The 24,271-nt window shown below is 39.6% G+C and overlaps 1 protein-coding gene and 1 long non-coding RNA gene across 2 annotated transcripts; both read right to left on the bottom strand.

Annotated features, from left to right (window-relative positions):
• Nucleotides 1-5,160: 5,160 nt before the first annotated feature.
• Nucleotides 5,161-15,496, bottom strand: LOC148970841 (uncharacterized). Its single transcript, XM_089123700.1, has 7 exons — nucleotides 14,599-15,496; nucleotides 14,401-14,469; nucleotides 14,107-14,304; nucleotides 13,858-14,044; nucleotides 12,355-13,730; nucleotides 12,163-12,214; nucleotides 5,161-12,061 (listed from the first exon to the last, which is right to left on the bottom strand). Exons 1-4 carry the CDS (start codon nucleotides 14,835-14,837, stop codon nucleotides 14,029-14,031), a joined length of 522 nt encoding a protein of 173 aa, XP_088979826.1. The 5' UTR covers nucleotides 14,838-15,496; the 3' UTR covers nucleotides 5,161-12,061; nucleotides 12,163-12,214; nucleotides 12,355-13,730; nucleotides 13,858-14,028.
• A 177-nt stretch (nucleotides 15,497-15,673) lies between these two features.
• On the bottom strand, nucleotides 15,674-16,207 carry LOC148970840 (uncharacterized). Its single transcript, XR_016147561.1, has 3 exons — nucleotides 16,038-16,207; nucleotides 15,892-15,940; nucleotides 15,674-15,795 (listed from the first exon to the last, which is right to left on the bottom strand). It is a non-coding gene; the product is annotated as an uncharacterized LOC148970840 (long non-coding RNA).
• Nucleotides 16,208-24,271: the final 8,064 nt, after the last annotated feature.

Below are 24,271 nucleotides of genomic sequence, written 5' to 3'. Positions count from 1 at the left end.
TAACCCTAACCCTAACCCTAACCCTAACCCTAACCTCTTACCCCTCTTACCCCTCTTACCCCTCTTACCCCTCTTACCCCTCTTACCCCTCTTACCCCTCTTACCCCTCTTACCCCTCTTACCCCTCTTACCCCTCTTACCCCTCTTACCCCTCTTACCCCTCTTACCCCTCTTACCCCTCTTACCCCTCTTACCCCTCTTACCCCTCTTACCCCTCTTACCCCTCTTACCCCTCTTACCCCTCTTACCCCTCTTACCCCTCTTACCCCTCTTACCCCTCTTACCCCTCTTACCCCTCTTACCCCTCTTACCCCTCTTACCCCTCTTACCCCTCTTACCCCTCTTACCCCTCTTACCCCTCTTACCCCTCTTACCCCTCTTACCCCTCTTACCCCTCTTACCCCTCTTACCCCTCTTACCCCTCTTACCCCTCTTACCCCTCTTACCCCTCTTACCCCTCTTACCCCTCTTACCCCTCTTACCCCTCTTACCCCTCTTACCCCTCTTACCCCTCTTACCCCTGCCAAAAAAAAAAATAAAAAATAAAAACTTTTAAAATAAATTTAATTTTATTATTTTTCTGAATACAAATTATTAAACTCTTTACAATAAAACAAAAATGCATTAAAAATCAACGGTATAAATAAAAGTAAAAACAAAATAAAAAGACCAAAAAAACAAAAAATAAAATAATTAAAATATATTAAAAGTCAATCAACAGCAAAAATAAGACATTAAAATAAAATAAATAACACATTAAGTCAACCAACACTATAAATAAAAATAAGAAATATATATATATTTTTTTTAAACATTAAAAAAATACATTAAGTCAATAAACAGCATAAATAAAAATAAGACATGAAAAATAAAATAAAAATAATTGATAAATTAAAAAATAAAAAAATACATTAAATGTCAAACAGCAAAAATAAAAATAAATAAAAAAATAAGACACATTAAGTCAATCAACAGCATAAATACAACACATTCACATCTATACATAAGGGTAAAAAATAAAATGAGCATCAAGTTACAAGTAAACTTATAAAGGAAATAGAAATATACAAAGGAAATAGAGATATACAACAGTACTAGAAGAAATCAAAAAAAAATTGAAAACCGTATTAAAGAGGCAGCGGATGATTGGCAGCTTGATGATGTGGAGCTGGAGAGAGCTGTGACCAAGGCAGGTGCTGACAGAGGGAATCATCACAGTGGAGATAATGGACAGAATAGTGAGGCAGAACATGGCAGGAAGCCCCAACAAGGTCACCAGGATGTAGGGCCATAGCACAGTTGATAAAAAGATAGGTGGACCTTTGGTAAATGGGCCAGGCAGAACCCGGGGGACAACAAAAAGAGATGGAGCCATTAGAGATGAGGATCTAGGCAGAGCTAACCCAAGGCAAGACCACTGCACTGCAGGACAGAGGCAGAACCAGAGGGGTTAAAGGAATAAGGCAAGACCCCCAATACAGCTTGAGAGATAACTGCCCATGGTGGAACGGGTAGGTCGACAGAGTGAAAGTTAAGTCCGGGGCTTGGCACAAAGACAGAGCATCAACACATAGGGAGAGATGGTAATCTGGAATACAAAGGTTGACCCAAGGTGCAATGAAAGATGAGCCAAAAGGCTGCAAGAAGCCAGCGGACACAGGCCCCATTAAATAGATGACATGGGTAGAGGAGGCAGGAGGAGCATCAATGAGAGGCTTCATGCTGAGTGAGAAGGACATCAGACTGGACTGTTTAAACAGCTGTAGGGACCGGCCAACACAGTATAATGGGTTTAAAAAAAAAAGATTATAACCTGACAAGTACTTTGTTTACATTTTATTTTTTAAAAATTTTCAAAATGACTTTAAACAAAACAAAGAGCAACAAAATACAAGACAAGTTTACAACTTGCATACAAAGCTTTACAATATAAGAAGGGGCAAACAATGGCATAAAAGGTAACAGATAATGTAAGAAACAAGTTAAAACATATTTATTAACAATAAAAACAATGCTTTAAAAATAAAGAACACAATTCAACCCAGAACAAAATTCAAACAGGCTGAATGAAATAGCAGCATTGGGTACAAATAAAAATGAGCACAAGAACATAGAGATGAATCAAAGCAGAAAAAGGGCGTATAAGACAGCCACTAATGCTAACATACAGAAGACAGTCAGAATATAAACAGGTACATACATTTACAAAATACAAAACAGTGAGATTATAAACAGGTACATACATTTACAAAATACACACAGTAAAGGCAAACCTTTTATAAAGTACATTTAAATGCAAAATAAAACCGTTTCAGAAAAATAGGAATGGGCATAAAACAGCACAATGGCTTACAAGACAAGGAGCATAAATTAAAGATATACGGAAAACATTCAATCATAAAAGCCAATAAAACTAAAATAGGCTTATGGAAAATGCAAAGATGGGAAGAATGCACAAATACAAAAAGGGCCATTGAGACCACGATAAGGACATAAGTGCAGAGACAAAACTAAATTTGTAATACCCTTTATGCCTTAATGTTCCTTTAATCAAACACCACAATGTATAAATATGTAAAAATCATCACTACAACAGGGCACTAAAAAGGGACTTAACTGGCAGAGGCATAAAAGGCAAACAGCAGAAATACAAACACTAAAGGGGAATATAGGAATGCAAAGGAAGAATAATCTGAGACGTGCAGCTTTTACGCTTGAGAACTTTATTTTGTTCTGTCTTAGAATAGGTTAGACAACACCATAAAGGGCACAGAACAAAAAGTTTAAATAGAAGTTAATAAATAAAATACTGTACAAAAGCGAAAAAGACAGACTGATTGAAATATAGAGGGCATAAAAAATATCCTTTAAAAAAAACCTAAAATGAACTGAAAAAAAATAAAATAGAAAAACAAGGTTAAACAATACAAAGTAGCAAAAATAAGTCAAGTGGACAAAGCTGCTTTTAAATAAAAAGCATTAAAGCGGTTAAGCATGGCAGAGCAAAAAGTTGTCAATTGAATTTCATGTGTGACATTAATACGAGTCAATCAACAGCATAAATACAAAATCATGCTCCTTTGACACTTTTGTATAGATGTTAATGATGTTAAAAGTAAACTTAAACAGGAATACAAAACTGTACAAAGTGAAACCACAAAAAAGTTGAAAGTATTATGAACAATAAGGCAAAGGAGGATGTAGAGCCAAAAAAAAAAATCGATAAAAGGATAGGGGGGACCTTTGGTGAATGAGCCAGTTACAACTCGGTGGACAACCAACTCAGATGGAGCCATTAGAGATGGGGACCTGGGCAGAGACAAGACCACTGCACTGCAGGGCAATAACTGCCCATGGAGGACCTGATAGAGCATCAACCTAACTTTCATTCGGTCAACCTGTCTTTGTGCCAAGCCCCAGACTTATGGTGGAGCTGGTAATCTGAGGCCAAAGGTGGACACGAAAAGTAACTTTTCGAAAAGTAACTTTTCGAAAAGTAACTTTTCGAAAAGTAACTTTTCGAAAAGTAACTTTTCGAAAAGTAACTTTTCGAAAAGTAACTTTTCGAAAAGTAACTTTTCGAAAAGTAACTTTTCGAAAAGTAACTTTTCGAAAAGTAACTTTTCGAAAAGTAACTTTTCAAAAAGTAACTTTTCAAAAAGTAACTTTTCAAAAAGTAACTTTTCAAAAAGTAACTTTTCAAAAAGTAACTTTTCAAAAAGTAACTTTTCAAAAAGTAACTTTTCAAAAAGTAACTTTTCAAAAAGTAACTTTTCAAAAAGTAACTTTTCAAAAAGTAACTTTTCAAAAAGTAACTTTTCAAAAAGTAACTTTTCAAAAAGTAACTTTTCAAAAAGTAACTTTTCAAAAAGTAACTTTTCAAAAAGTAACTTTTCAAAAAGTAACTTTTCAAAAAGTAACTTTTCAAAAAGTAACTTTTCAAAAAGTAACTTTTCAAAAAGTAACTTTTCAAAAAGTAACTTTTCAAAAAGTAACTTTTCAAAAAGTAACTTTTCAAAAAGTAACTTTTCAAAAAGTAACTTTTCAAAAAGTAACTTTTCAAAAAGTAACTTTTCAAAAAGTAACTTTTCAAAAAGTAACTTTTCAAAAAGTAACTTTTCAAAAAGTAACTTTTCAAAAAGTAACTTTTCAAAAAGTAACTTTTCAAAAAGTAACTTTTCAAAAAGTAACTTTTCAAAAAGTAACTTTTCAAAAAGTAACTTTTCAAAAAGTAACTTTTCAAAAAGTAACTTTTCAAAAAGTAACTTTTCAAAAAGTAACTTTTCAAAAAGTAACTTTTCAAAAAGTAACTTTTCAAAAAGTAACTTTTCAAAAAGTAACTTTTCAAAAAGTAACTTTTCAAAAAGTAACTTTTCAAAAAGTAACTTTTCAAAAAGTAACTTTTCAAAAAGTAACTTTTCAAAAAGTAACTTTTCAAAAAGTAACTTTTCAAAAAGTAACTTTTCAAAAAGTAACTTTTCAAAAAGTAACTTTTCAAAAAGTAACTTTTCAAAAAGTAACTTTTCAAAAAGTAACTTTTCAAAAAGTAACTTTTCAAAAAGTAACTTTTCAAAAAGTAACTTTTCAAAAAGTAACTTTTCAAAAAGTAACTTTTCAAAAAGTAACTTTTCAAAAAGTAACTTTTCAAAAAGTAACTTTTCAAAAAGTAACTTTTCAAAAAGTAACTTTTCAAAAAGTAACTTTTCAAAAAGTAACTTTTCAAAAAGTAACTTTTCAAAAAGTAACTTCTCAAAAAGTAACTTCTCAAAAAGTAACTTTTCAAAAAGTAACTTTTCAAAAAGTAACTTTTCAAAAAGTAACTTCTCAAAAAGTAACTTCTCAAAAAGTAACTTCTCAAAAAGTAACTTTTCAAAAAGTAACTTTTCAAAAAGTAACTTTTCAAAAAGTAACTTTTCAAAAAGTAACTTCTCAAAAAGTAACTTCTCAAAAAGTAACTTTTCAAAAAGTAACTTTTCAAAAAGTAACTTTTCAAAAAGTAACTTTTCAAAAAGTAACTTTTCAAAAAGTAACTTTTCAAAAAGTAACTTTTCAAAAAGTAACTTCTCAAAAAGTAACTTCTCAAAAAGTAACTTCTCAAAAAGTAACTTCTCAAAAAGTAACTTCTCAAAAAGTAACTTTTCAAAAAGTAACTTTCCCACCAAAATAAAAAATACATTAAAAGTCAATGCGTTTATTTTATATTTTATTTTGTATTTATGCTTTTGATTTAAGTCATTCAACAGCATAAAAATAAAAAGGGAGCATTTAGTTACAACTAAACTTACAAAGGAAACAGAATTATGCAACAGTACTAGAAGAAATCAAAAGAAATTGAAACAGTATTAAATAAGAGACAGAGGATGATTGACATTTTGATATGGAGCTTGAGAGAGAGCTGTGACCAAGGGAGGTGCTGACAGAGGGAACCACCACAGAGGAGATAATGGAGGGAATAGGGAGGCAGAACATGGCAGGAAGCCCCAACAAGGTCACCAGGATGTACGGCCGTAGCACAGTCAATAAAAGGATAGGTGGACCTTTGGTAAATGGACCAAGCAAAACCCGGGGGACAACAAAATGAGATGGAGCCATTAGAGATGAGGATTTAGGCAGAGCTGAACACCCAAGACAAACCACTGCACTGCAGGGCAGAGGCAGAACCACAGAGGTTGAAGGAATAAGGCAAGACCCCCGATACAGCTTGAGGGATAACTGCCCAATAGGTCGACAGAGTGAAAGTTAAGTCTGGGGCTTGGCACAAAGACAGAGGATCAACACCTAGGCGGAGCTGGTAATCTGGAATACAAAGGTTGACCCAAGGTGCAATGAAGGATGAGGCAAAAGGCTGCAAGGAGCCAGCAGACACAGGCCCCATTAAATAGATGACATGGGTAGAGGAGGCGGGAGGAGCATCAATGAGAGGCTTCATGCTGAGTGAGAAGGACATCAGACTGGACTGTTTAAACAGCTGGAGGGACCGGCCAACACAGGATAACGGGTTATAAAAAAAAAGAAAAAAAAAAGATTATAACCTGACAAGTACTTTACAGTAATTTTGAAAATGTTTAATAACTAAAATGAAAAACAAAACAAAGTGCAACAAAATACAAGACAAGTTTACAACTTTCATACAAAGCTTTACAATATAAGAAGGGGCAAACAATGGCATAAAAGGTAACAGAATGTAAGAAACAAGTTAAAAGGTATTTATTAACAATAAAAACAATGCTTTAAAATAAAGATCTAAATATAAAATAAATGCAAAGACAGACAAAAGGGTCATAAAATAGAAAGTCAAATGGAACAAGAGGAGAAACCATAGTTTGGTTGTCCCTTTAATTAAGATAAATACGAAATAAGTACAATGTAAATAAAACACTTAAGAAAAAAAAAAGTGTCTGCACGGGAGGCATCCCTATATATTGTAGCTTAAGTGACTTTGATTTGCACCTGCAGTTGATAGACTCATGAGGTGCAGGGTGAAAAATCAACCTTGGACAAGACCCACCCACTGAAGTACAACAGCTGAACACTTGAAAAGAAAGATCTCCAGTTTTCCAGAAGTTCATGAAAATAAATCAAGTACCCAGAAAACTCAACCATCCCATCGGGGAGAACAAAATTCAAACAGGCTGAATGAAATAGCAGCATCAGGCACAAATAAAAATCAGCACAAGAACATAGAGATGAATCAAAGCAGAAAAAGGGTGTAGTAAGACAGCCACTAATGCCAACATGCAGAAGGCAGTCAGAATATAAACAGGCACATACATTTACAAAACACACAAACAGTAAAGGCAAACCTTTTATAAAGTACATTTAAATACAAAATACAACTGTTCCAGAAAAATAGGAATGGGCATAAAAAATGGTCAATGGGACTGGGCCATAAAACAGCACAATGGCTTACAAGGCAAGGAGCATAAATTAAAGATATATGGAAAACATTCAATCATAAAAAGCCAATAAAACTAAAATAGGCTTAGGGAAAATGCAAAGACAAGAGCAGTGATGGTTCAAATGCAAAGGCAAGAGATCAAAATACAAAAGATGGGAAAAATGCACAAATGCAAAAAGTGCCATTGAGACCATGATAAGGACATAAGTGCAGAGACAAAATTTAAGGAGCATTAAGGCATTAAGGGTATTACAAATTTAATCTAACACCACAAGGAAAAAATATGTAAAAATCACTACAACAGGGCAAAAAAAAGGGACTTAACTGGCAGAGGCATAAAAGGCAAACAGCAGAAATACAAACACTAAAGGGCAATAGGAATGCAAAAGGAAGAATAATCTGAGACGTGCAGCTTTTATGCTTAACAACTTTATTTTGTTCTGTCTTAGAATAGCTTAGACAAGACCATAAAGGGCACAGAACAAAGTTTAAATAGAATTTAGTAAATAAAATACTGTACAAAAGGGAAAAAAAAGACAGACTGATTGAAATATAGAGGTCATAAAAAAATCCTAAAATAAAAAACCTAAAATGTGCTGAAATACAAAAAACAAGGTTAAACAATACAAAGTAGCAAAAATAAGTCAAGTGGACAAAGCTGCTTTAGGATGGGATGTAGAGCCAAAACACAGTCAATAAAATGATAGGGGGGACCTTTGGTGAATGTGCCAGTTACAACTCGGTGGACAACCAACTCAGATGGAGCCATTAGAGATGGGGACCTGGGCAGAGACAAGACCACTGCACTGCAGGGCAATAACTGCCCATGGAGGACCTGATAGAGCATCAACCTAACTTTCACTCTGTCGACCTGTCTTGGGCCTCAGATTACCAGCTCCGCCACAAGTCTGGGGCTTGGCACAAAGGTGGACTCAATGTGTAAAGGGTAAATGAAGGATGAACCAAAGGGCTGAAAGTAGTCAACAAACACAGGCCGCATTAACTAGATGACACAGGTAGAGGAGGAGGGGAGCAGCATCAATGAGAGGCTGAGTGTGAAGGACATCAGACTGGATTGACTATCCTGTGTTGGCCGGTCCCTCCAGCTGTTTAATGGGAACACAAAATAAACCAAAACAGATTATAAACCTCACAAAAACTTAAAGTAATTTTGAAAATGCAAAAAAAGTTACGATTCACAAATGGGGTGTTCCAAATTACACAGTATGGGCACAAGTAAAGTCATAAAAGAGTAGAAACACGGTTTATGGTCTATATTTGTTTCCATGTTCTGTTTAAAGCCTTTTGTTAACCCAAGTAAAAAAAAAACTATAAAAAAAACAAAGAAATTAAAAACAAAATCAAGTGCAACAAAATACAAAAAAGTAAGTTTAAAACTTCAATACAAAGCTTTACAATATAAGAAAGGAAAACAATAGCATATAAGAAAGGCAAACAATAACATAAAAAGCAGACAGAAAATGTTAGAAACCAGTGAAAGATATATAATTTAAAAAATGCATTTATGGTATATTTAGGTTTTTAATTTTATTGTTTATGTTATTTAAGACAAAAGGGTCATAAAATAGAAAGGGATAATAAAAGGACAAAATTGATCTTAAATGGAACAAGAGGCGAAACCATAAATACAAAAATTACATTACACCCCTATATATTGTAGCTCAAGTAACTTTGATTTGCACCTGCAGTTGATTGAGGTGAAGGGTTGAAATCAACCCTGGACATGTCAGTCTAACACAAGTCAAGATCCACAAGTCCTTTGACGAGTCCCTTGTCTTTACAAATCCCACCGACCCAATTCCAACGGTTGAACACTTAAAAAGAAAATTCATTTTCATTAACTTCTGTTAATGTGGAGAACTAAGTACCCCATGAACCCGATAGCCATACCATCAAGGGAAGAACAAAATTCAAACAGGCTGAATGAAATCGCAGCATGAAATACAAGTGACCACAACAGAGATGAACCAAAGCAGAAAATTGGCATGATAAGACAGCCACTAATGCTAACATACAAAAGACAGTAAGAGAATAAAAACAAGTGCATAATTATGCAAAAAGTACAGACAAACCATTTGACGCAGTTCCTTTCAATACAAAATAGAACAGGGTAAAGCCTTTTTATGCCCATTCCCATTTTTCTAAAAGCGTTCAATGTCCCTGTCCCATTGACTAAGACCAGGAGCATTAATAAAAGATGGAAGACATTAAATCAAACAAAAAAAAATAGGCTTAGGAAAAAAAAGGGAAAGACAAGAAAAAGGAATGAAATTAATACAAAAGATGGGGAAAAAAATGCACCTATGCAAAAAGTGCCATTGTGACAATAAAAAAAAAACTTAAATACATGAGGTTAAGGCATAAATACAACAGCAGCAGTTTCAGGACTGTGTTGTATAAAGCAAATTACTTGTACAGATTTATAAAAGTATAAATAATAAAAGGCATTAATGTAGTGAAGATTTGCAGTGACTGTACATACAAGAACGCCATGTTCCTTCTCAGAAAGCCCACAGTCTCTCTCTGAACAGTAACATTTAAGAAGTTGGAGATATTTAATTTCAGACCATAAAAATGCAACACCTAAAAATACAATGCATTAAAATGACAGTACAGTTAATGCATTTTTTTTGTTAGTTTCAAACCATTTATGTATAGAAGAAAATGATTGCCTGTTGTATTCCCTTACATTTGTCAATGTAATACATTCAATCAACAGCATAAATACAAAACATTTCTACAAAAGGGAAAAAATGAGCATGAAGCAATGGGGGAAAAAATAGGGACTTTTTACAAAAGTGTAAAAATACAAAATTTTAAAGACAATATAAAAAAACACATAAGAAATAATGAACAAAGGCCATCATTTGACAATCAAACTTAAATGAGGGATTCGAAGAGGATACTAGGACAAATCAATATAAATGATGAAAAGGAACACAAAGGCTAAAATTAAGTGGCATAAAGAGACTTTTAAACTATTTTGAGAAGCACTATACAACTAAAATTGACTAAAACAAATAGGACAAGAGCATATTTACAAGCAGTTTAAAGGGAAAGGTAACAGAGGTATGGAAGTATTAAAAGATTAAATAAATGCAAAGAATAGCAAACCAAAAGCACAATATCATCAGTGCAAATAGACCAGACAAAAAAAATGGTCATAACACAAAATGAGTATTAAGAAGGGGGAAAGGGGCTTAAAAATGGTACAAGTGTCCAAGCCATGAATACAAAAGCAAATGTTGTCAAATCAATTTCATGACATTAATAAATTCTCTTTTTTTAAAAAATGCTCCTGTGCTACAGAGACAATAGAAGGCATTATCCACAATAGTCAAGACCCACAAAACTCAAGATCAACACAAGTCAAACAAGTCAAGATCCACTCAAGTCAAACACAAGTCAAGACCCACACAAGTCAAACACAAGTCAGGATCCACAAGTCAAGATCCACACAAGTCAAACGCAAGTCAGGATCCACACAAGTCAAACACAAGTCAGGATCCACAAAAGTCAAACACAAGTCAAGACCCACACAAGTCAAACACAAGTCAAACACAAGTCAAGACCCACACAAGTCAAACACAAGTCAAACGCAAGTCAGGACCCACACAAGTCAAACACAAGTCAAACACAAGTCAAGACCCACACAAGTCACACAAGTCAGGATCCACACAAGTCAAACACAAGTCAAGACCCACACAAGTCAAACACAAGTCAAACACAAGTCAAGACCCACACAAGTCAAACACAAGTCAGGATCCACAAAAGTCAAACACAAGTCAAGACACACAAGTCAAGACACACAAGTCAAGACACACAAGTCAAGACACACAAGTCAAGACACACAAGTCAAGACACACAAGTCAAGACACACAAGTCAAGACACACAAGTCAAACACAAGTCAGGATCCACACAAGTCAAACACAAGTCAAGACCCACACAAGTCAAACACAAGTCAAACACAAGTCAGGATCCACACAAGTCAAACACAAGTCAAGACACAGAAGTCATACACAAGTCAAGACACAGAAGTCATACACAAGTCAAGACCCACACAAGTCAAACACAAGTCAGGATCTACACAAGTCAAACACAAGTCAGGATCCACACAAGTGAAACACAAGTCAAGACACACAAGTCAAACACAAGTCAAACACAAGTCAAGATCAACACAAGTCAAACACAAGTCAGGATCCACAAGTCAAGATCCACACAAGTCAAACCCCATCAGCATAAAATAGTCAATTGGACAGGAACATAGAACAGCATAATTACTAACAATTAAAATAGCATAAATGAAAGATGGAAGACATTTAATCATAAACAAAAAACAACGGGCTTAGAAAAACAATTGGCTTAGAAAAAAAAATGCAAAGACAAGAGAAAGAAATAAAATAAATGCAAACGATAGGAAAATGCACAAATATAAAATTGTAAATTTTGAAAAAGTACATGTCACAGGGTGACAAAATCCAACTTTGTCCCTAACAAAGCGGAACTAATGTTCGCCGTGATTGCCTCCTGCCGGACCCAAAAAAAGGAACACCGGGTTAGTTCCAGGGTAGTGCAAAAATCCCCAAAAATGGGGTGATCAGCCAAACGTCGCTGGCAGCTGTGCATGGGGAGTAAAGCTTCGCGATTGGGACGCGTTGCGATAAGAGGAGTATAAAAGGAGGAAGTACAGACCAAACAGGGAATTGTTTTGGGAGAAGTGTTCTCAGAGAAAGTGTGAGCCGTGGTGAAGAGGAAGTGGGGCCGGCGAACGGGCACGGTGCTGTGAGTTGGGAGAAAGAGCAGGCTGATTCAATGAGAAGGAGGTAACCATGGGACAAAAGATCATTTGTGAGAGATCATGAGTAGTCCAAATCAATTTCCATCCTCCTCTCGTGTCTGTGGGACCTCTTGATGTGAATGCCAGTTCAGAAGAAGGGCAACGGCCATATATGAGTATTTCCCACTGAGTGCTGAATTGTTGAGTTGAAGGGATGTGATGCACTGTTTGCTGTGTTAAGTGTAAACCTAAACCCCTGGATGTCCACTTCTTACCGGAGTTTTCCATCACATTCTGACTGCATAAGAAGAGGCTAACATTGCTGTACTTCACAGACCATTGAGTGTATTTATCTGGCAGCCCACTGTGAAGAGAGACACATGGTGAACGCTTAACTGACTGCTTTGCAGTGAAACCTCCAGCCGTAAGTTCTCTGTCTGTCACTTAAAGAAGAGGATTACGTACCTGTCTGCTTTGCAGTGAAGCTCCCCCGCTGTAAGCTCCGTGTCTGTTGGCCCTGCAAGTGAATTCAAGTTTGTTTGTATAGTCCTTTCACAATACTTGTTTCAAAGCAGCTTTACAGAAAGTGCATTACAGGAAAGTACATGGAAAATTACATTTAGTTAATCATGTTATATTAAGGGCATAACATATCACCAGCATTGAGTCGTCTCTCCACAGGCGTCGAGTCATCTTTCACAGGTGTTGAGTCGTCTCTTCATAGGCATTTAGTCTTCTCATCGCAGGTGTTGGGGCATCTGAAGTCTCCATGAGAGGCTGGATACAAACTGGAGCTGACGAACGCCATTTTTCTCGGGACAAGCGTCCCGAGATAACGGCAGAAAACAGATGGGAAATAATTAGCATAGCTGATGTTCATAATGACTTCCATTACACAGGAGTAGATGTTAAAAAACACTCACAAACTCTCCACAACCCAACCATACGCGCCAACCCGTTTGACTAAGGCTGTCGAGCCCCACTGTGGCAGTAATGCGTTTCATTGGCAACGGTTCCGTATGGCATACCGCCTACCGCAATAACACAATATCTGCCCAACCACCCATCATTCACGCAATACACACAGGAAAAGTAATGACTGTAAATACTATGCAACCTATGCAAGTAACCTACAGACTCTTCAAGTTTTAAAGTATTAAAAGCATTCGACCTGATTCAGTCTTTAGTCTAGTTTTAAACTTTGACAGCGAGTCAGAGCGTCAAACCATATCGGGAAGGATATTCCAGAGTTTGAGCGTAAATAATTTAAGTTTGAGCCTAACTTTTATTTCTGGAATATTTACATTAATAAATAACTAATGTTAATTACAAGCAATTGTTTAGCAGTGTCGTTAATAATCCTTAAGCAAGAACTGATCACAGAGAAGTCATCTTAACAAATTGTAAGTACCATTCGAACGCTTATAATTTAGGGCAGATTTGACTTATTCGACCTAACCGGAGGATAAAAAATAATAATGTTAAAGGTGTTAAAATTAAAGCGCACACACACCGTAAAACATGGCGCACAACGTGGGGCTTTAACTGTTCAATTCTGGCCAGTAATTGAACAGTTAAGTGCCTTCTAAATAGCATGTGTGTGGATATGCATAAGGATTAAAAATGTATTTTCTTTTTTTGGGAAAAAAAAAAGAAACATCAAATAGAAGATGACTAGACAAATAATCTTTTCTAGATTAGTATCTTTTTTTCGACTAAGTTTAACACCCAAAACAGGTTAGATGTGCACATAAGAAATAAGTTGAAGGGTGATTGAAAGTCTAATAAGTCTATTCCAAAGAGGCTAAGCTATGGCAGCAAAAGCCCAGGAAAAATCCAGCATGACTTTTATACAACCATATACATGGGGTGATTCTCGTATATTAGGATGGCGAAAGATAGCCTTACAGGCAGAGACATCAGTCCAAGAGATGGAACCAGGAGAAACATTCCTTTCAAAGGAGCGACTTTGACTTACTAGTCATTAGGTGTGTAACGTCTTGGAGAGGTCAGACAGAACAGCCGCTCCGATTCTGCTGAGGTGAAGCATAATAGAGCCTAGGTCTCTCCCAGAACAGATTCCAATTATTTACAAAGAGCAGTTTCTGTTCATTACACAATGACATTAATAATTCAATTAGTGCAGATAGTCTACTGAACCTTTCCTGTCCTTGTCTGTAAGAGGGAAGCAGTTCAGACACGATGATCGTTGCTTCAGGCGATGTGTTGCGTACCATCTCGATCAGGCTCCTGTAGTCCTTCTTCAGAACCTCAGCCTGATGTCGTTCGCTCCCACGTTCAGCACAACAGCTCCGACGCGCTCATCACCGTTCAGGATCTCGGGAACCTGTGCAGCAACATCAAGAACATGAGCACCAGGAAAGCAGTGAGTGTGCACCTTATCCTTACCTGAGGTAGCACGGACATGACGGATAATGGATGTGCCGATGATCACAGCGTCGTCGCGTTCCGACTCGAGAAGAGTGGAGAAGCAGTTCTGGGCGGCGGAGAGGTTCTAGCTCTGGTCCTGGCTCACATCTTCCGCTGTGTGATCCATGGTGTTGTGTCAGTGCTCGACTGAATGAAGCCAGAGATGATCGCGTCCTCCTGGGCAAAGAAACACATGGAGTAGACGAAGTCAGAGTCAAAGAGCAACTAACCACTGACTTGTGAGCATCGGCGTGTGATGTTTCAAGCGCTGACCGCCGATCCAGCAGCTCACAGGCAGAGTCGTCTCTCCACAGGCGTTGAGTCGTCTCTCCACAGGCGTCACTAAACGAGGAACAGACAGTTTCAATATAATGTTCCACACTAAGCATATCAATTACGTTTGGACAACAAAGACTGTGATTTGGACTTTGACTTACTATTTATTAGGTGTATGCAAATAATCTACTGAACCTTTCCTGTCCTTGTCTGTACGTGGTAAGCGGCCCAGACACGATGATCGTTGCTTCAAGCGATGTGTTGCATACCGTCTCGATCAGGCTCCTGTAGAACTTCTGCAGAACCTCAGCCTGATGTCGTTCTCTGCCACGTGCAGTACAGCAGCTCCGACAAACTGAAGTTGACGAACGCCATTTTTCTCGGGACAAGCGTCCCGAGATAACAGCAGAAAACAGATGGGAAATAATTAGCATAGCTGATTTCCATAATGATTTCCCTTACACAGGAGTAGATTTCAGAGTTTGAGCATAAAGAATTTAAGTTTGAGCCTAACTTTTCTTTCTGGAATATTTACATTAATAAATAACTAATGCTAATTACAAGTAATCATCTAGCAGTGTTGTTAATAAACCTTAAGCAAGAACTGACCACAGAGAAGTCATCTGAACAATTGTAAATACCAATCGAATGCTAATGATCTAGGGCAGATTTGACTTACTCGACCTAACCTGAGGATAATAAATAATAAGGTTAAAAGGTGTTAAGATTAAAGTGCACACCGTAAAACATGGCACCCAGCGGGGGGCTTTAACTGTTCAATTCTGGCCAGTAATTGAACAGTTAAGCGCCAGCTAAATAGCATGTGCATGGATGTGCTTAAGGATTAGAAATTTATTTTCTTTTTTAAAGATGAATCAATTAGAAGACGACTAATGAAACTTAGTCGGAAAAAAAAATCTAGAAAAGATTATTTAAAGAAGACCCAGAAAGGGTTAGATGTGCAAGGCTCGTTGCTTCAGGCGATGTGTTGCGTACCGTCTCGATCAGGCTCCTGTAGTCCTTCAGAACCTCAGCCTGATGTCGTTCGCTCCCACGTTCAGCACAACAGCTCCGACGCGCTCATCACCGTTCAGGATCTCGGGAACCTGTGCAGCAATATCATAAAACATGAGCACCAGGAAAGCAGCGAGTGCGCACCTTATCCTTACCTGAGGTAGCACAGACATGACGGACCATGGACGTGCCCATGATCACGGTGGCGTCGCGTTCCGACTCACCAAGAGGGGAGAAGCAGTTCCGGGTCGAGATCTCCAAGACCTGGAGGGGCGGCCGAGAGGTTCTAGCTCTGGTACTGGCTCGTGTCTTCCGCTGTGTGATCCATGGTGTTGTGTCGGTGCCGGAGTGAATGAAGCCAGAGATGATCACGTCCTCCTGGGCAGAGAAACGCATGGAGTAGACGAAGTCAGAGTCAAAGAGTAACTAACCACTGACTTTTGAGCATCGGCATGTAATGTTTCAAGTGCTGACCGCCGATCCAGCAGCTCACAGCCATCGAGTCGTCTCTCCACAGGCGTCACTAAACAAGGAACAGACAAAGTTTCAATATAATGTTCCACACTAAGCATATCAATTAAGTTTGGACAACAAAAACTGTGATTTGGACTTTGACTTACTAGTCATGTCTGTAAGTGGGAAGCAGTGCAGACACGATCGTTGCTTCAGGTGATGTGTTGCGTCTCGATCGGGCTCCTGTAGTCCTTCTTTAGAACCTCAGCCTGATGTTGTTCGCTCCCACGTTCAGCACAACAGCTCCGATGCGCTCATCACCGTTCAGGAGCTCAGGAACCTGTGCAGCAACATCAAGAACATGAGCACCAGGAAAGCAGTGAGTGCGCACCTTATCCTTACCTGAGGTAGCACGGACATGACGGACCATGGACGTGCCCATGATCACGGTGGCGTCACGTTCCAACTAGCGAAGAGGGGAGAAGCGGTTCCGGGTCGAGATCTCCAAGACCGGGAGGGGCGGCGGAGAGGTTCTTGCTCTGGTCCTGGCTCGTGTCTTCCACTGTGTGATCCATGGTGTTGTGTCAGTGCTCGACTGAATGAAGCCAGAGATGATCGCGTCCTCCTGGGCAGAGAAACGCATGGAGTAGACGAAGTCAGAGTCAAAGAGTAACTAACCACTGACTTGTGAACATCGGCTTGTGATGTTTCAAGTGCTGACCGCCGATCCAGCAGCTCACAGGCAGAGTCGTCTCTCCACAGGCGTCACTAAACGAGGAAGACACAGTTTCAAGATTATGTTCCACACTAAGCATATCAATTAAGTTTGGACAACAAAGACTGTGATTTTGACTTTGAGTTACTATTTATTAGGTGTGTGCAAATAATCTACTGAACCTTTCCTGTCCTTGTCTGTACGTGGCAAGCGGCCCAGACACGATGATCGTTGCTTCAGGCGATGTGTTGCATACCGTCTCGATCAGGCTCCTGTAGAACTTCTTCAGAACCTCAGCCTGATGTTGTTCGCTCCCACGTGCAGTACAGCAGCTCCGACAAACTGGAGTTGACGAACGCCATTTTTCTCAGGACAAGCGTCCCGAGATAACAGCAGAAAACAGATGGGAAATAATTAGCATAGCTGAGGTCCATAATGATTTCCCTTACACAGGAGTAGATTCCAGAGTTTTGCAGCATAAAGAATTTAAGTTTGAGCCTAACTTTTATTTCTAGAATATTTACATTAATAAATAACTAATGCTAATTACAAGTAATCGTCTAGCAGTGTTAATAAACCTTAAGCAAGAACTGACCACAGAGAAGTCATCTGAACAATTGTAAATACCATTCAAATGATTATGATTTAGGGCAGATTTGACTTACTCGACCACCCTGAGGATAATAAATAATATGGTTAAAAGGTGTTAAGATTAAAGCACACACTCCGTAAAACATGGCGCCCAACGTGGGGCTTTAACTGTTCAATTCTGGCCAGTAATTGAACAGTTCAGTGCCTGCTAAATAGCATGTGCGTGAATATACTTAAGGATTAGAAATGTATTTTCTTTTTTAAAGATAAATCAATTAGAAGACGACTAATAAAACTTAGTCGAAAAAAAATCTAGAAAAGATTATTTAAAGACACAGAAAGGGTTAGATGTGCAAGGCTCGTTACTTCAGGCGATGTGTTGCGTACCGTCTCGACCAGGCTCCTGTAGTCCTTCAGAACCTCAGCCTGATGTCGTTCGCTCCCACGTTCAGCACAACAGCTCTGACACGCTCATCACCGTTCAGGATCTCGGGAACCTGTGCAGCGAAATCAAGAACATGAGCACCAGGAAAGCAGTGAGTGCACAACTTATCCTTACCTGAGGTAGCACAGACATGACAGATCATGGACGTGCCCATGATCATGGCGTCATCGCGTTCCGACTCGTGAAGAGGGGAGAAGCGTTTCCGGGTCGAGATCTCGAAGACCGGGAGGGGCGGCGGAGAGGTTCTATCTCTGGTCCTGGCTCGTGTCTTCCACTGTGTGATCCATGGTGTTGTGTCGTGCCGGACTGAATGAAGCCAGAAATGATCGCGTCCTCCTGGGCAGAGAAACGCATGGAGTAGACGAAGTCAAAGAGTAACCAACCACTGACTTGTGAACATCGGCTTGTGATGTTTCAAGCGCTGACCGATCCAGCAGCTCACAGGCAGAATCGTCTCTCCACAGGCGGTGAGTCGTCTCTCCACAGGCGTCACTAAACGAGGAATAGACACAGTTTCAATATAATGTTCCACACTAATCATATCAATTAAGTTTGGACAAGAAAAACTGTGATTTGGACTTTGACTTACTAGTCATGTCTGTAAGTGGGAAGCAGTCCAGACAAGATCGTTGCTTCAGGCGATGTGTTCCGTACCGTCTCGATCAGGCTCCTGTAGTCCTTCTTTAGAACCTCAGCCTGATGTTGTTCGCTCCCACGTTCAGCACAACAGCTCCGATGCGCTCATCACCGTTCAGGAGCTCAGGAACCTGTGCAGCAACATCAAGAACATGAGCACCAGGAAAGCAGTGAGTGCGCACGTTATCCTTACCCGAGGTAGCACGGACATGACGGACCATGGACGTGCCGATGATCACGGCGTCGTCGCGTTCCGACTCGTGAAGAGGGGAGAAGTGGTTCCGGGTCGAGATCTCGAAGACCGAGAGGGGCGGCGGAGAGGTTCTAGCTCTGGTCCTGGCTCGTGTCTTCCGCTGTGTGATGTTTGCTCCCGCGTGCAGCACAACAGCTCAGACGATCTGGAGTTGACGAACGCCATTTTTCTCGGAACAAGCGTCCCGAGATAACAGCAGAAAACAGATAGGAAATAATTAGCATAGCTGATGTTCATAATGATTACCATTACACAGGAGTAGATGTTAAAAAACACACTCACAAACTCTCCGTAACCCAACCATATGCGCCAACCCACTTGACTAAGGCTGTCGAGCCCCAGTGTCACGGTAATGCGTTTCATTGGCAACGGTTCCGTATGGCATACCACCTACCCCAAAAATACAATGTCTGCCCAACCACCTATCATTCACGCAATACACACAGGAAGGTAATTACTGTAAATATTATGCACCCTATACAAGAAACATACAGACTCTTCAAGTTTTATACCTTTATAACTGCATTCAATCCGATTCAAAAGATGAATAAAAGGTAAGCAGTATGTGAATGCTTGGCTAAAGAGATGCGTCTTTAGTCTAGTTTTAAACTATGACAGCGAGTCAGAGCTTCGAACCATATCGGGAAGGCTATTCCAGAGTTTTGGAGCGTAAAGAATTTAAGTTTGAGCCTAACTTTAATTTCTGGAATATTTACATTAATAAATTACTACTGCTAATTGTCTAACAGTGTTGTTAATAAACCTTAAGCAAGAACTGACCACAGAGAATTCATCTGAACAAATTGTAAGTACCATTCGAATGCTTATGATTTGTCAGATTTGACTTACTCGACCTACCCTGAGGATAATATATAAGGTTAAAGGTGTTAAGATTAAAGCACACACACCATAAAACACGGCACCCAACATGGGGCTTTAACTGTTCAATTCTGGCCAGTAATTGAACAGTTAAGCGCCTGCTAAATAGCGTGTGCGTGGATATGCTTAAAGGAATAAAATTTATTTTCTTTTTTTTTTTAAAAACCCAACCCTCCAATTATTTACAAAGAGCAGTTTCTGTTCATGACAATGACATCAACCATTCATTTAGTGCAAATAATCTACTGAACCTTTCCTGTCCTTGTCTGTATGTGGGAAGTGGTCCAGACACGATGATTGTTGCTTCAGGCAATGTGTTGCGTAACGTCTCATTCAGGCTCCTGTAGTCCTTCAGAACCTCAGCCTGATGTCGTTCGCTCCCGCATGCAGCACAACAGCTCCAACGCGCTCATCACCATTCAGGATCTCGGGAACCTGTGCAGCAACATCAAGAACACGAGCACCAGGAAAGCAGTGGGTGCACACCTTATCCTTACCCGAGGTAGCACGGACACGACGGACCATGGACGTGCCGATGATCGAGGCGTAGTCACGTTCCGACTCGTGAAGAGGGGAGAAGCGGTTCCGGGTCGAGATCTCGAAGACCGGGAGGGGCGGCGGAGAGGTTCTAGCTCTGGTCATGGCTCGTGTCTTCCGCTGTGTGATCCATGGTGTTGTGTCGGTGCCGGAGTGAATGAAGCCAGACATGATCGCATCCTCCTGGACAGAGAAATGCATGGAGTAGACAAAGTCGGAGTCAAAGAGTAACTAACCACTGATTTATGAGCATCGGCACGTGACGTTTCAAGCGCTGACCGCCGATCCAGCAGCTCACAGCCGGCGAGTCATCTCTCCACAGGCGTCACTAAACGAGGAATAGACACAGTTTCAATATAAATGTTCCACACTAAGCATATCAATCAAGTTTGGACAACAAAAACTGTGATTTGGACTTTGACTTACTAGTTATCTGGTGTGTAACGTCTTAGAGATGTCCGACAGAACAGCCGCTCTGATTCTGCTGGGGTGAAGGCTATCAGCACGATACAGCCCAGGTCTCTCCCAAAACAGAGTCCAATTATTTACAAAGAGCAGTTTCTGTCCATTACACAATAACATTAACCATTGATTTAGTGCAAATAATCTACTCAACCTTTCCGGTCCTTGTCGGTACGTGGGAAGCAGTCCAGACACGATGATCGTTGCTTCAGGCGATGTGCTGTGTACCGTCTGGATCAGGCTCCTGTAGTCGTTCAAAACCTCCGTCTGCCGCAGCCTGATGTCGTTCGCTCCCGCGTGCAGCACAACAGCACCGACAAACTGGAGTTGACTAACACCATTTTTCCTCGGGACCAGTGTCCCGAGATAACAGCAGAAAACAGATGGGAAATAATTAGCATAGCTGATGTCCATAATGATTTCCATTAGACAGGAGTAGATGTTAAAAACCACAATCTCACAAACTCTCTGCAACCCAACCATACGCGCCAACCCGTTTGACTAAGGCTGTCGAACTCCACTGTAGCGGTAATGCGTTTCATTGGCAACGGTTCCGTATGGCATACCACCTACCGCAAACACAATATCTGCCCAACCACCCATCATTCACGCAATACACAGGAAGGTAATGACTGTAAACACTATGCAACCTATACAAGTAACCTATAACACTATTACTATACTAATGCCATTAAATGCATTCAAGCCAATTCGACAGAGGAATAAAAGGTAAGCAGTATGTGAATGCTTGGCTAAAGAGATGCATCTTTACTCTAGTTTTAAACTTTGACAGCGAGTCAGAATGTCAAACCATATCGGGAAGGATATTCCAGAGTTTGAGAGTAAAGAATTTAAGTTTGAGCCTAACTTTTATTTCTGGAATATTTACATTAATAAATAACTAATGCTAATTACAAGTAATTATATAGCAGTGTTGTTAATAAACCTTAAGCAAGAACTGACCACAGAGAAGTCATCTTAACAAATTGTAAGTACCATTCGAATGCTTATGATTTAGGGCATATTTGACTTACTCGACCTAACCTGAGGATAATAAATAAGGTTAAAGGTGTTAAGATTAAAGCACACACCGAAAAACATGGTGCCCAACGTGGAGCTTTAACTGTTCAATTCTGGCCAGTAATTGAACAGTTAAACGCCTGCTAAATAACGTGTGCGTGGATATGCTTAAGGATTACAAATTTATTTTATTTATTTTTTGAAAAAAAAAAAAGTTAAATCAAATAGAAGACGACTAGTGAAACTTAATCTTTTCTAGATTTTTTTTTTTTAGACTATTTAAAGAAGACCCAGAAAGGGTTAGATGTGCACATAAGAAATAAGTTAAAGAGTGAAGGAAAGACTAATAAGTCTATACCAAAGAGGCTAAGCTATGGCAGCAAAAGCCCAGGAAAAATCAAGCAAGACTTTTATACAAGCATATACATGGGGTGATTCTTGTGTATTAGGATGGCAAAAGATAGCCTTACAGACAGAGACATCAGTCCAAGATACGGAACCAAGAGAGACATTCCTTTGAAGGAGCCACTTTGACTTACTAGTCATCTGGTGTGTAACGTCTTGGAGATGTTGTTCGACAGAACAGCCGCTCCGATTCTGCCTAGGTCTCTCCCTAAACAGATTGCAATTATTTACAAAGAGCAGTTTCTGTTCATTACACAATAACATCAACCATTCATTTAGTGCAGATAGTCTACTGAACCTTTCCTGTCCTCATCTGTAGGTGGGAAGCGGTCCAGACACGATGATCGTTGCTTCAGGCGATGTGTTGCGTACCGTCTCGATCAGACTCCTGTAGTCCTCGAGAACCTCTGTCTGCCGCAGCCTGATGTCGTTCGCCCCGCATGTAGCACAACAGCTCCAATGCGCTCATCACCATTCAGGATCTCGGGAACCTGTGCAACATCAAGAACATGAGCACCAGGAAAGCAGTGAGTTGCGCACCTTACCCTCTGCCGTCGAGTAGTCTCTTCACAGGCATTTAGTCTTCTCATCGCAGGCGTTGGGGCATCTGAAGTCTCCATGAGAGGCTGGATACAAACTGGAGTTGACGAACACCATTTTTCTCAAGACAAGCGCCCCGAGATAACGGCAGAAAACAGATGGGAAATAATTAGCATAGCTGATGTTCATAATGATTTCCATTACACAGGAGTAGATGTTAAAAACCACAATCTCAAACTCTCCACAACCCAAACACAATATCTGCCCAACCACCCATCAGTCACGCAATACACACAGGAAAGTAATTACTATAAATACTATACAACCTATACAAGTAACCTACAGACTCTTCAAGTTTTATAGTATTAAATGCATTCGATCTGATTCAGAGAAATAAAAGGTAAGCAGTATGTGAATGTTTGGCTAAAGAGATGTGTCTTTAGTCTAGTTTTAAACTGTGACAGCGAGTCAGAATGTCAAACCATATCAGGAAGGCTATTCCAGAGTTTGAGCGTAAAGAATTTAAGTTTGAGCCCAACTTTTATTTCTGGAATATTTACATTAATAAGTAACTAATGCTAATTACAAGTAATTGTCTAGCAGTGTTGTTAATAAACCTTAAGCAAGAACTGACCACAGAGAAGTCATCTGAACAAATTGCAAGTACCATTCAAATGCTTATGACTTAAGGCAGATTTGACTTTCTCGATCTAACCTGAGGATAATAAATAAGGTTGAAAGGTGTTAAGATTAAAGCACACGCACAGTAAAACATGGCGCCCAACGTTGGGGTTTAACCGTTCAATTCTGGCCAGTAATTGAACAGTTAAGCGCCTGCTAAATAGCGTGTGCGTGGATATGCTTAAGGATTAGACATTTATTTTCTTTTTTTGGAAAAACAAAGAAAGATAAATCACCAAATAGAAGACTACTAGAGAAACTTAGTCGAAAAAAATAATCTAGAAAACATTATTTAAAGTAGATCCAGAAAGGGTTAGATGTGCAAATAAGAAATAAGTTAAAGAGTGAAGGAAAGGCTAATAAGTCTATACAAAAGAGGCTAAGCTATGGCAGCTAAAGCCCAGGAAAAATACAGCAAGACTTTTACACAAGCATATACATGGGGTGATTGTGTATTAGGATGGCAAAAGATAGCCTTACAGGCAGAGACATCAGTCCAAGAGATGGAATCAGGAGAAACTCCTTTCAAAGGAGCATCTTTGACTTACTAGTTATCTGGTGTGTAACGTCTTGGAGATGTTGTCCGACAGAACAGCCGCTCTGATTCTGCCCAGGTCTCTCCCTAAACAGATTGCAATTATTTACAAAGAGCAGTTTCTGTCCATTCCACAATAACATTAACCATTCATTTAGTGCAGATAGTCTACTGAACCTTTCCTGTCCTTGTCTGTATGTGGGAAGCGGTCCAGACACGATGATCGTTGCTTCAGGCGATGTGTTGCGTACCGTCTCGATCAGACTCCTGTAGTCCTTCAAAACCTCCATCTGCCGCAGCCTGATGTCGTTCGCTCCCGCGTTCAGCACAACAGCTCCGACGCGCTCATCACCATTCAGGATCTCAGGAACCTGTGCAGCAACATCAAGAACACAAACCCTAACCCAGATACTGTTTCTCATTTAGAACAGGAGAATCGAACAGCAATGCATGAATATTACACATCAACAGTACTCTGCTCCACTACTTACCCCTGGTGGTGTGAAGAGAAACTGTTTTGCGAACCCCTTACCAGCATCAGCTCCATTACTTACCCCTGGTGGTGTGAAGAGGAACTGTCACATGTATCCCTTCTAGGCATCTGCTCCTTTACCGGCCTCTGGCTGTGAGAAGAACAATGGCGAGACTTCCTTACCTCTGGCTGTGAGAAGAATGACGGTGCAACTTCCTTACAAGTGTCTG

Source organism: Pimephales promelas, chromosome 19 (genome assembly GCF_988280905.1).
Source record: "Pimephales promelas chromosome 19, fPimPro1.hap1.1, whole genome shotgun sequence".
NCBI classification, from domain to species: Eukaryota; Metazoa; Chordata; class Actinopteri; order Cypriniformes; family Leuciscidae; genus Pimephales; species Pimephales promelas.
Note: the sequence above shows the minus strand (reverse complement) of the source record. Positions and strands in the feature narration are given on the sequence as shown.